We start from the raw sequence: 13786 nt of genomic DNA, 5'->3' as shown, positions 1-13786 counted from the left end.
TTGGATTGTTCGCTCGTCTGCTACTCTTATATTGTATAAAAAAGCAACCATTATGAAGTGTGTTTCCCCTCAATATGACTAGATCTTTACGATTGCGCAACATTTCTCGCATATTAGTGGCATATTGTAATGTTATAAGATTGTCTGCAACCATAACCTAACTAGGAGAAATTTCCATTACTTGCAAAACGCTACAAGCTGTCCACTATTACCAACACGTGACACACGAGTAAATTGTTAGTGTCTTATTGTATTGTAGGTACCGCGGAGGGTAATGTTTTTAGAGAGTATGTATGTCTCCTTCTTTGGCACGCCATTGCAAATTTTACAATAACTTTTTTAAATCAATAATTGATGAGTAATTCTTTAAAAACTTAAAGGAATCCATTTAAAGAAAGTAGATTCAAAGAAGAAAAGTCATTGAGGTTTAACTTCAGAGGCACCAATAACCGCTTAACACTACCTAATATATAACAGCAGTGTTAAGCGATGCGACAATTATAGGAGGCATGTCGAGGTAGCAACACATTTATCTGTCATCATCATCTTCAAGCAAATACAGTCCCACTACTGGGCAAGGATTCTAACAGATAGGGAAGGATAAGGCAAAAGTCTACCGTGCTGGACAAGTGCGAATTGGTAATTTCACACACGTTTAAGAACATTTTTAAAGATTTTCTATGTATGCAAGTGTTCTTACGATGCTTTACTTCATCGTTGAAGCAAGTGACAAAAAAAATCTCATACGTACGTAACTTTGAAAAATTAGAGGTGCATCTGGGATTCAAATCCCGGACCCCAGGGGTCCAATTAGTACTATTATGAGTACAATTAGTAGTACAGTGGATCTGTAATAGTAACAATGTGTGTTCGACACTTAAGTACTTCTGTTGAATATAAATCGTAAAATTTGATTATTTGACTCTATGCACCTTTAGTTTATAATATACTGGTAGGAGTAGCAGAGCCATTAACGTCTGTAATCAACCCCAGAGAACCATCTCTGAGGACTAAGCTGAAAAGTCACATAAAGTCAAACCAGAATACAGCAGAGCTTAACTGTTGTTATTAGGCAGAAATAGGTGTGGCGGTGGTTACGCCGGAGTCGAACCACCGATGGTTTTCCCACCTATTTTATTCTGTTCATCGCAAACTATAATATTACATCCAGTATATTGATAGACTTCCACACGCTATAAAGTTATACGATAAGTGTTGAGTTGCTGAGTGCATTATAAGCATGATATAACCGTTCATCGGAAATGTGACGCGGTATACATATTATTTCAATGTTTTGCTAATTTGACTAAGGTATATATTATTAGGTAGGTAAGGTATGTATTATAGGTATTATTGGCAGCATAATTGAGTTAAATAGTTCTTTAGTGTTTGAACTTTGATATTAAGTATTTATGTATATAACATGGGACTGGATAATGTATAACAAATTATACTGTAACTTATTCTTTATTTAATAATTTATTTATTTACATTGATACCAAACCAATCACACGAAATAAAGACAACACAGTCATACACCTCGCTCATAGTATGTCCGACACACTCAAAATAATAGTGTCCATTCATCCGCAAAGAAATGTTGAAGGTAACCCTTTGTGGTTCGACTTCGAAGGCACAACCACTTCCCCTTTTTCTGCCGATTAACAACAGTGATCAGCGTAGCTGTGTTCCGGTTTGAAGGGTGTGGTAAGGGTGACAAACCTTTTCGAGGCGCTCCACTTAGCCCCCAGACCTAGCAACACGTCTGTGAGCAACCTCAGGTAGAGTTCTTATCTGGGGTTGATTAAATATGTCCATGAACGACAGTATACACTTACCATCACTTGGACTGCATGCTCAATTGCCCCTAGTATTTATATAAAAAACCTTTCGAAAGCATGTACGAAGCTGTACTTATTATCTTTCACGTGTTTTGTACTCGATAAAGGGTAGGAATATATTTGTGCTTCAAAATAGTTTTTATTTAAATATTCATTTGTGAGTACCACCACCCTCCGGCCGCCCACATATAAATTGTCTCATGAGTTTCACTCGCACATTCGATACATAGCCTCCGAAACGAGTGTACTATTCGATTTTATGTAATATCGATCAGTGTCGTGAACAGTTGTGATTTTTCAAAAAAACAAAATGGCAGTGAAGGTGAGATGATGTCATATTATGTTTTAATTTTGATATATTTTTTCAAAAATAGTTAGACCTACGACTTTGTTTGTATTTTAAGATTAAGGGTTGCTATGAAATTAATGACTTAAAAATTAGTTTTTTCTTAAAGAAAGATTTTAGTGAAACGAAAAGTAAATAGGTACACATTACTTCATTTAAGGATTTTTTCATTAAATTGTAAAAAAAATAATTATTGAGGATAGTAAAGTTTAATTTTATAGAAACAATATTTTTTACATACAGCTGACAGGGCTATTAAAAATAAATATACACAATTTAAAAAAAAATTTTAACAAAAAAATAAAACCGACTTCAATGTCACTACAAAGTAAGAAATAATTAAAATAAATGTTGGTTTAATACATATTTCTGAAGTTGGCGCTCAATATATTTCGTTTGATAATGGCGTAATCAGCGTGTCTAATATGAGCGCCGACTTCAGAAATATGTATTAAACCAACATTTATTTTAATTATTTCTTACTTTGTAGTGACATTGAAGTCGGTTTTATTTTTTTGTTAAAATTTTTTTTTTCACCCTTTTTAGTGATGATATGCTAACGTTAGTATTAATATTATGTAAAATTGTATAAAGGTGATCATGAATAAAGGTAAGGTCTGAATTCATACGAATTGGACCCACCCGCTCGCAGGGCGCTTCTGCGCCCTGCTCGCTTAATTTTATATTGCCTTATATGTTTCAACCTAACCTAACCAATTCAATACGAAACACTATAGGCGAGGCTACATGCAATTCTATATTGTTCGCTAGGTTCGGTTGGAACAGAAAAGTAAATAAATCAAACTAGGTGGTAAAACTCTGCGAGTGAGTCGGTCCAATTTACCTTAATTCAATAGTTAAGGAAAACTACAGCGTATTCATTAATCATATTTTATAATTGTAAGAAGTGATTGTCAAGTTACTGTTGTTTAGGCCAGCAGTGTCCCTGCGTCACTAGGATTGAAGACTTTACGGTCAAAGTTATCAGGGTTAAGACCTTGAATTTTCATCCTATGTGTCTGCTTAGTGACGTTAATTCATATATGAAAGCACAAAATGGCTAACTCCTGTGGTTTAACTTGAAAGCACACCAGCATTAACAGAGTGAAAGAGTTGAAGGTCATTTTTTTCATTACATGTACCTGCTTAGGATCTGTAAAATATGTGGGAAAGCACTAAATGGCTTATTCATGTGGTTTAGGCTGGAGGTAGGTTTTTTTTTTATAATATAGGAGTAGCAGACGAGCATGCAGTCCACCTGATAGTAAGTGGCTACTGCCGCCCATGGACATCTGTAATCAACCCCAGATAGGATTAGATATTCCTACCTGAGGTCGGCCACAGATGCGCCGCTACCCCTGAGGACTAAGCTGGAACGCCTCGGATAAGTAAGTACCTCCAGCCTAAACCACATGAATCTGCATCATCAGATCTAAGGAGTTGAAGGTCAAATTTTTCATCATATATCTCTGTCTAGCAACTTCATTACAACAAATGTCTAATCTATATACTTTACATGGGAGGCACCTCTGCATCATAAGGATTGAAGAATTGAAGTTCATATCTTCCATCATATGTCTCTACTCAAAGACCTTATCATATTTTCGTAAGCTCCAAATGCCTAACTTGTATGGTTTAGGCAGGAGGCACCTCTGCATTATCAGAGTTGAAGAGTTGAAGGCCAAATTTTCCATCATATATGTCTACCTATCAACCTTATTAAATATCCATAAGTTCCAAATGCCTAACTTGTATGGTTGAGGCAGGAGGCACTTCTGCATTACCAGGGTTGAAGAGTTGAAGGTCGATTTTTCCATCATATCATGTTAATCTAGATACTCAATGTTCATTTAAAGTTTCATGAGAATTGAGTGGGCAGAAGGAAAGTTGTCATATAATATGTAAAAAGCAGGGGTAGTGATGATGAGTTCCACCCCATTACTTAAGTTCTAATCATCAGAGCATACTAATGTTATAGTAGGAAAGTACCGCAACAAAACACCCTTTCATATGAAAAAAAGAAAATTGAAATTGGTTAAGAAATACTCGAGTTATTGAAGTTTATATCGGTAAAGAAAAGAAAGAAATCGGGTTTTTCCAATTTCCCGGGAAAACTGGCAAAAATTTTCAAATTTCCTCGAAATGGGACCCCCTGTGAAACTAGCCGCATACAATGGTGTATGAATCATGTCGATCGGTCGCGGCATCGTGAAAAAATCGCCGAACAAACATAAAAAAAAAAAATATATACGGTCGAATTGAGTAACCTCCTCCTTTTTGGAAGTCGGTTAAAAACAGGTCAACAGGCAGTCAACAAAACAGTAAAGTAATGAAAAAATTACAATGTAATAATTTATTTCACTTGCTTCTACTTTTAATAATACTGTGTTATCAATACGAAAGAAATGTCAAATATCGATCTTTGGTTAACGAAGAAATGGATAGATTGGTTAATGATTATTAATGACGGGAGTTAGATGCAAGATTAATAGCACTGCTGGCAAAATCTAATTGCGATAAATACATTAAATTCTACATTATAAATTTAATGTATTGTATATTCTATTTTTGTAATAATGTAAGTTATTTTTAACACGCTTTTATTAGCTTCAGACGTATGTATGTTGGTATGTTGGTATGTTAGTATGTAACGGAATCTTTGAACATGATTTTAACCCCCTTCAAAACGTCGGATTAACTCGAAATTTGGCATACTTATTAAGGACCGATGACAATTCAATATTTTAAACATTAATAGTTTTGTACCATTGTCCTTATCAACATCCTCTGGATTAAAGATTTTCGAGGCGAGATTTTTCAAACACCTTCAGCAAAGTCCATCGCAACTTTAGATTGCAAATAATTATTGCTATTTAGTTTCAATAGGCGTAACTTTTATATCGTGATTTTTAGTTTAGAAAATAATAATGTTATTTCCCTATAACTCAAATGTTCTGAAACATATCTATAATGCGCTCTTGTAGAATGATTTTTAGGATTCCGTACTCAAAGGTTAAAACGAAACCCTCTGCGGTCTGTTCGTCTGTCGTTGGGCTTTATCTCTTAAATCGTAATAGATAAACACTTGATTTTTTTACAAACGATGAATAATGGTGGTCGCTATAACGAGAAATACTAAAAATTAATAAATAATTATAGTTCAAAAAACTAAAAAACACGCTTTTATGATAAAATCAACTAAAAAGTAGAAAATAATTTTCAATCTAAGAATCAATTAAGGAACAGTAAATAGTATAATTGTGGAAAAAGTGTGGGGTGCTCCATTTATCAGGTTCGAAAAGCACCCCACACTTTTTCCACAATTATACTATTTACTGTTCCTTAATTGATTCTTAGATTGAAAATTATTTTCTACTTTTTAGTTGATTTTATCATAAAAGCGTGTTTTTTAGTTTTTTGAACTATAATTATTATTTATTACATTGTAACATAAATACATTGTTACATTATTGTGATTGAAGCAAAAAATCGTACATCCATTGTCATTTGATTCCAAAAAATGTTTACAAAAACTGTCACGTAACTATTATGAGGATCTGAAAGCATCAATGAGAAAATGGGGGCAAAAACTGTCATTGTTGTGGCAAAGCTTACAATGTTAATTGTAGTATTGTCTTCCAAGATGACATTCTATAGTATCATTGCACAAAAACAGACACCATATGACCATATCTTGTTAACTTTTAATATATACTTATACTTATTTTTATGGAAGGTATATTTCATTATTAGCTTTTATCCGTGGCTTCGCTCACAATCAGATTTGTTTTATCCATCGGTAACGGCACTTTTTTCGGGATAAGAAGTAACCTACATGTCCTTTTCTGAACTAATAACGTGTGTACTAAATTGCATGACAATCGGTTTTGTACTTAGGGCATGAAATTACAGAAAACAAACAAACTCATATTCGTATTTATGTAATAACTAGTGGTGCCCGCGCTTCGCCCGCATTTTAAAGAAATAATATGACATACATAAAACGGAAAATTTGTACCTGCATTGGAATGACAGTGGTGCCATCTGTCGAAAATTGGTCTTACCAACTCCCAAACCCTCTTGGACAACAACTTTGCTAAAGATCATGAAATGCATAGTTTCTATAACTACTTACGAATTAAAAATTAAAAAAACCTTTTCCCACGGACTAAATTGTGAATCTAAACCATTCTCAAGTCCCCTTGAACACACACAACTAATTTCATCAAAATCAGTCCAGTCGTTTAGGAGGAGTTCAGTGACATACACACGCACATAAGAAATATATATATAAAGATATAAATGCGAATGTGAGCTAATAAGCTGGGATGACTGTTTGATATAAAATGTATGTATTATCATACTGTTCTATAATACTTATATGTACCTACAATGACACGTCTTTATTAGTAGTATATCGATGTGTACCTACTATTAACTTGCACCAAGGTAGGTTCCTACCTACTGGTACATCTTTAGTACCATTTATATCCTGGCACACGTGCACCAATTTCTTGCACATCTTTAATTTAATTAATCGTTTTTTTTAATCCATTATAAGAATTATCCAATATTCGAAATTATTTTACTTTGAATTTTATAAGATTTATTGATGGATCTGGATTCTGCTACATATGTCCCAATATAAAGAATTGTAAATATTTTAATAGTACATATTTGGTCTGTTTCAATTATAGTAAATTACATTATATTGCACCTTATGTTAACTTATGTACCTCATTCCACAGCTCCTGTTAGTAGCCACAGCGCTTGTCTCATGCGTGTACGCACGCGTGTTCACATACGTGCGGCCGCTGGACCTGCAGCCAGCAGCCACCGCGCTTCACGCGCAACCCAGGCTCGGCTTGGACTACCACCACATATCTGAAGATGAACACGTTGATTATTACGTAAGTTATATCTATTTTCTATATATGTTATACTCAGTAGCGGTATAGGAGTTAAATTTTATGTGGGGAAACCATTTTCTGAGGCCCTGTGCCACAATACAATGTAAACAGGGGCGAACTATGATCCTCTGAGGCCGGGGCGGAAAGTGAAATGGTGGTTCTAGTCCTTAGTCTAAAAGTTAATGATGGATCAGGCGACCTTAAGTTCTAGCAAACTATATACCATAGGTATAATGAAAATGTAAGCTTTGTAATACGTAGTTAAAAGAAGTTTGGAGAACTGGAGAAGTGACGATAGCTATTTCTAATTCTTTTAGAATTTTGTGTCTGTTTGTGTTTTCTGTTTGTTTTAAAATCGCATCATACCAAAAATACTAAAATGGATTGAATTGATTTATTATAATGTAATAATTGTAGTCGGTATCTTTAGTTAACATTAAAGTCTTTATTTAAATTACAATTATAAATCAGAAGTAATTTTTGCTAACATACTCGTACAAGCACACAACACATCCGTGTGTGTAAATCGAATTTTTAGCTTACTTGTGTGATGTGTGAGTTTGATTATAACGTTATAAGAATTTTGAATAAAATAATTCTAAAATTCTGAATATAAAATGATAACCAAGTAGTAGTAGATCAGTAGTACGGGTATTCAGTATCAAGTTACGTATTCGAACCCTGGCCATTTAACCTGCGCGATCATGTTCCACTACCTCCACGGCTCGTGTTACGGATCGTTTGCACTTTCATTTGCACTTTCGATGACATTAAACTACATCTGTCTTCTTGAAGTACTCTTTATGTCAATAGTAGCTCCTACCCTGGGGCCTTCACGTGAGAAGAGTCCCTACAATAGAAACAATATTCCAAATATAGATTTTTTTAAATAGAAACAAGTCTATTTTTAAATAGTGTTGAAATAATTTTATTTATTGGCACATCATTTTTGAAAGAGTTGATAGAAAGAAATTGTTTCTTTTTATCCAGCAAATATGAAATAAAAGGTCCCCACTTCTTCGTTGCCCCAGGGCATCCATACCTCCAAATCCGGCTCTGGGTATTGAAGTACATTTTTTTAAGGCGATTGCCTATTGGTTTGAAATTCGACGAGTTTTTAAAACCTTTTTTGTTATTTCTACGCACTCTACGCGTTGATGGTAAAGTAATTGTTGCGATTTTACTCAGTACAAAATATGTTAAAGCAACTGGTCAATAATATTTTCTACTGCTTGCATGTTCTTAGATAACATTGACGTAACAAGGTAAACATTATAACAAATTACGCCACTACATATTAAATATTTATTACATAAATATAATAAAATACTGTGTTTATGTAAAGAAAGTGTACCACTGAACGCGTTATTTTATATGGATTGACTATAATGAAAGATCAGTATAGTTCATAAGTATCAGTATCTGACCATCAATATCGTAGCGAAAAAATTCTAAGCCTATGGTACTGAATATCTGGATTTTTGCAACACTTTAAGAAGAAAAGGAAAATATTCGTGTCTTTGGTTCAAATCCCAGTTTTGGTAGGAAATAAAATAAAAGCAGGTAGGTACGCTACAAATGCCTTATTTGCAAGTCCTATATAGGTCCTATATCAAAAATAATTAAACTGAAGTAAGTTTTTATTACGACTATACTGAAAAATATATATACGACCCATTAGATGTTCTCGTATGGACCTTTAAAAAATATGACGTTTTGATACTAAAAGCGTACTTATTGTTATTAAGTCATAATGTTTAACTATCATCCGGGTTACATACGCTAATCATCTGTAAGTACTTCATTTATAACTCTAGGCGATAACTATAACTACGATAATAAAAAATATAGGCACAATGACTACTACCTACATTCCTACATTCTATACTACCGTTACTACGACAGTAAAAATTGTAGTCATAATAACCGTTACTACATTCCGTTAATTCTTATAAAGCTCTAATTACTACTTCATAACGCTTATGAAATAGCGTAATAGCTTCATTGAAGCGTGCCGCTGCGGAAAAGAGAACATCCGTTTATGAATGAGCAGGAATTCACATACGGATGACTTCCTACGATACGTTCCGTTCGCTGACAAGTTCGTTACGCTCGCGGCTCGCTCCCAAGATGCGAGCGGAAGCGATTTTATTTTGATTATTGTTATATACGATTTCTTAATCCATTGTATTTTCTTTCGTACGGATCACTTCCTAAGTTACGGTCCGTTCACTGAGAAGTTCGTTACGCTTGCGGCTCCCACCCATGATACGAGCGGAAGCGATTTTATTTTGATAAGGTTTTTTTTATTACTGCTATACAATGAGTGATACGACGACCCACGTGGTGGAATAGCCACCATACTGGTCTGGTGCGGAGAGGATTCGATACCCTGTCAGACAGATTTCTAAATGATGAATTTAGATGTCTGTTTCTGGGTCTGGGTGTTTGTGCATTTGTCTATGTGTGCACTGTGCGTCCATGGCACCCACGACATAGGTAGTCCTAGTTTAGGGTTGTGAATTGCAATTGTAGAAATCGTTGAAAAAATAGGGTACGTTTAAGGTGTGGTAAGGGTATGTTTTTCCAATGCGTTCGAAGTTAGTTTTCAGATGTAGCAACGCACCTGTGGCCAACCTCAGGTAGGTATCTAAGACACATTTTGTATTGTAAAATGTGTATTTTATGTTTTAACGTCGATTTTAGTATTTAGATATTCACATTTTTAAAGCCTTTCTAAACCAAATGATGATAGTACATATAATGAATGTAATATATTATTTATAAATTGGCTGTAAATTAAGTAGATTAAAAAAAACGAGGTATAAACTAGGCTAGTAGCTAACTAGTATTTTCGGTTTTTTACATTACTAGTATAATATGATTTTCGATCAACAATGCAATAATAGCTACCTATTATTAAGGGGGTATGCCATACTATATATTTACTTTTTATATACGTTCTGAATATATTTTAAGATTAATCCGCTAAAGACTAAATCTTAACAGGCAAGAAATGGTTGCGTAAGCGCACATGGCTAAGTGGTTTCACTTGAAACAAAGTTAGGCTAATTACAAGTATGCTACTTTGTATTGAAATTTGTTGTATGTCATAACGTATTGAATATTACTTTACACATTGTTACACGTAAAATACCTTTAAATTAACATGCGTTTAGCAATATGACGATTTTTAAATACACTTTGTCCTAGCGTTTATTGCGTTGGTCAAATTTGAGTGAGCAGTTTCAACCAAACGTATGTACACTACACAAAACGTTACATCGTGTTTTTTCCTTATACATTACGTACGTACTCCTTTTTACATAACCATTTTATGAGCACAATCGTTTACAATGAGTATAATTGTAAAAATTTAAATAATGTTGACTCAATATTATAGGCTGATAATAAAATGTAAAGCCAACTCTCCAAAAGACGTCAGCAGATTGCAAACAAAACGAAAACGCAACGCAAAACGCAAAAGCGTTATGCTGTTACCGCCCTAACAATTTTCCGAGTCGTTACGGTACACGAACTATCGTTATCTATATATGCATGATAAGAATGTAAGCTTCGCGTGTTTGTATACCGAATATACTTGCAAAAAAGTAGTTCGGAGGACTGTGCTCTGTTATATTATATTCTGAATCCAAGCGAAAGCCGCAGACACAGTTTCTTTGTAATAAGCAATTTTACTCCATTACAGGCATACCCGAAGTATGTGTTTAAGTATGGGGTGAACGACTTCCACACCGGCGACATCAAAACCCACCATGAGAGTCGGGACGGCGACGTAGTTAAAGGTATGACAATGGTTATTCTTGTACCTGTTTTTACTATTATGTAACAATGGGAGGCCTCATCGCCTCATTTTCATCTATTTTCTTGTCATTGAAGTTTCATTGATAGCCTAAGTATCTCAATATAAGTAATTGGATAGTTAATAGTAGGTTTTGTACTTAAAAGAAAAAACATGGCTTTCTTGCAATGATAACATCATATCAAATTTCTATTTTTGTACTGTGTAGGTATTTAATGATTAAAGGGAGCATACACCGTTTTGAAAATAATATTATTAGGTATGGAACCTATTGAAGAACATTAATCGCTTTTTACTAACAGTTCTACTATGCGACACAACTGTATTGATTGCCATAGAAAATGGGTAGCTTACAGTAAATACATTGCTCCTCATTTCATTCCTTAATCGCCTTTTATATTGTAGATATCGCCTTAATATTTCTGCCATATTTATAACAGCATTGGTGAGGTGGTGTAGTATGGGAGAAATATATTAAACAGACCGTTCAATAATAAAAATGCCTTTCCATCTATTCCAGGTCAGTACACAGTGGTGGAGCCGGACGGTTCCATCCGCACAGTGGATTACACCGCTGACAAGCACAACGGGTTCAATGCCGTCGTCCACAAAACAGCCCCACTCACCCCTCATGAGGCTGCCCACTTGTAATTAATAGACATTATACCCTATACTCTACGTTAAGGAAGATTAAGGTTGGATGATGTGAAATAAGATTTAATGTATGTAATTTATTTTACGTCGTAATCTGAGATATCTTGTTAAAGTTTTGCCAAATGAAAAGAAAGTTCTTTTGGGTAGTGCAGTTAAGGTTCAGAAGGGAATTTAAAGGTTAGATTTTGAATAACAAGAGGATGTTGAAGCCGAAATACTTTGGATAAAAATGAGCATAATACCTACTCAAGAATAAATGTGTCATCAATTAAAGATTAAAGTATTTAATATACTATACTTATGTATGTAAAGCAAAATGTAGAGTCGATGCTACTTTAGTTTTTTTTAATGTTCAGATTAATATTTTCTTAGTAATTAAAGTTAACGTATTTAAGTTTTGTATGTAAGTTTTGAGATATTTTAAACGAAAAAGCGACAAAATTTCAAATGTTAAGTTATTTTCTTAGGATCTCGATGTATTTGGCAATCGTTGTTATGTTTTATTTATTTATTGTTATTGTTATTATATTATGTTGTTTTTATTCTACACGCGGTACCTGATTCGTTCACGAATGAAATAAATGTATTTTAGTATAAAATAATATGTTATTGATTATTACATTGTTGCATTAATGTTAATAAAATTGACTGTTTGAAAGAGTTGATTTTTATCCCCCGATTGTTTATTATTAATATCAGCACGGACTTTACTGTCAGAGTTAAGTTGATTTTACAAAACGAACATATTTTACAAGATTTTGTTTTACTTCCTTTGCTAATCACAAAATAAAAAGTAAATCTTGCTGTTTGGTTTAGATGGCAATACATAAGAAGTTTTGTGACATCAGCAATTTTCAATATAGCAAACGTCCCAAGAGGAGAGACTAGTTATTTTTTTTGCACCCTCATGACATGTGTATCTAATAAAAGTGTTTTTTGAGAATACAAAAAAAGGGATTGGCGGTACTAGGAACCTTGTTTCTAATTTTTTGACATATGAAACTAAATATATTATCTCGAATTTTAACGAATCCTTGAAATTTTGGCACTAAATGTAAACTTCTTGTAAAGTTATTTATTTTGGTAAAATATAGGTAGATTTACGCTCGCGGGTTATTAACTAGTTTGGAGCTAATCTAAGATTTCCATGATCTAAGTAGTTTAAATACTCAACTTAATTGCTATATTCGATTCCTCATAAAAGTATTATTTAATAACACATAATTCACATAATTGTTAATAAACGAAAGTAAAAAACCTACATGAAAATTCATATAATAAATACGTACTGTGGCTATAATTTGCCTGGAATATTTGAAAAAGGTAAAATGGCAAATATTTGCCAAGTGATAAAAATAAAATAAAAATATGATTTACTTAATTTTGAGTTAATCGTGGAACTTGCTTTTCTATTCTATGGTTATAATATTGTACACAAGGTATTTACCATTACATATATCTATCGTACTTACACTAGTACCGCCATCTAAAATTTAGACGTAAAACTAACTATACCGTCGGCGCAAGTCTGACTAGACATTACTTCAATACAGAGTTTCTACGGTAGAGGGAGCAACTGTTCGAATAACTTTCACTATGACAACGCCATCTTGTGGAATTTAGTACATAATCCTTAATAAACAAGTATCTTAGAGACGAGAAAGATATTGTAATAATATTTTTGTATGTGAAGTAAAAATTATGTAACAATAGTTATAATTATGATATATTTCAGATTTTTCCGAGAAGCTATATTACTTACGTGTAAAAACTGCGAACAGATCAGGTAAAATAATTGAAGCATAGATATATTACTAATAAAGACTTATTAGTAGTACATAGAGCTATTACAGTTACGAAAACCGTAGGTAGTTTAAGTTAACAACTTTTTGACCTGATTTGGTTAAGTCCTTACATTCACGGCCACTAGTGGGCATTTAATAGAAGGTTCAACTTTGTTACTGTGGGAACATTACGAAAACACATATAAATAAATTATATGACATTGTTTTGTCTTAAATATTTCCGTTCACATTGACCCTAAAAAGTATATCATGTGAGCAAGATGCATACTAATTTTTTTATACGTATAAGTAGTAAATTATTTTCATGTATAACATGTATAAAGTAAATTTACATTTACTATAAGTTTCCGGCAACATATAAGACAAATAGATCTTATGTTAAGAAACGCTTTGTGAGTCGACACCGG

General features: G+C 33.5%; 1 protein-coding gene across 1 annotated transcript; it reads left to right on the top strand.

Moving 5' to 3' along the window:
- Positions 1-2001: 2001 nt before the first annotated feature.
- On the top strand, positions 2002-12232 carry CPR128 (cuticular protein RR-2 motif 128). The gene is made up of 4 exons (XM_073084297.1): positions 2002-2163; positions 6936-7097; positions 10807-10903; positions 11441-12232. Exons 1-4 carry the CDS (start codon positions 2152-2154, stop codon positions 11569-11571), a joined length of 402 nt encoding a protein of 133 aa, XP_072940398.1. The 5' UTR covers positions 2002-2151; the 3' UTR covers positions 11572-12232.
- Positions 12233-13786: the final 1554 nt, after the last annotated feature.

Source organism: Epargyreus clarus, unplaced genomic scaffold (genome assembly GCF_041222505.1).
Source record: "Epargyreus clarus isolate Ecla_fem2 unplaced genomic scaffold, WU_Ecla_fem_2.2 ptg000021l, whole genome shotgun sequence".
Classification (NCBI taxonomy): domain Eukaryota; kingdom Metazoa; phylum Arthropoda; class Insecta; order Lepidoptera; family Hesperiidae; genus Epargyreus; species Epargyreus clarus.
The sequence above is the reverse complement of the archived record's forward strand: the minus strand, read 5'-3'. Positions and strand labels throughout refer to the sequence as shown.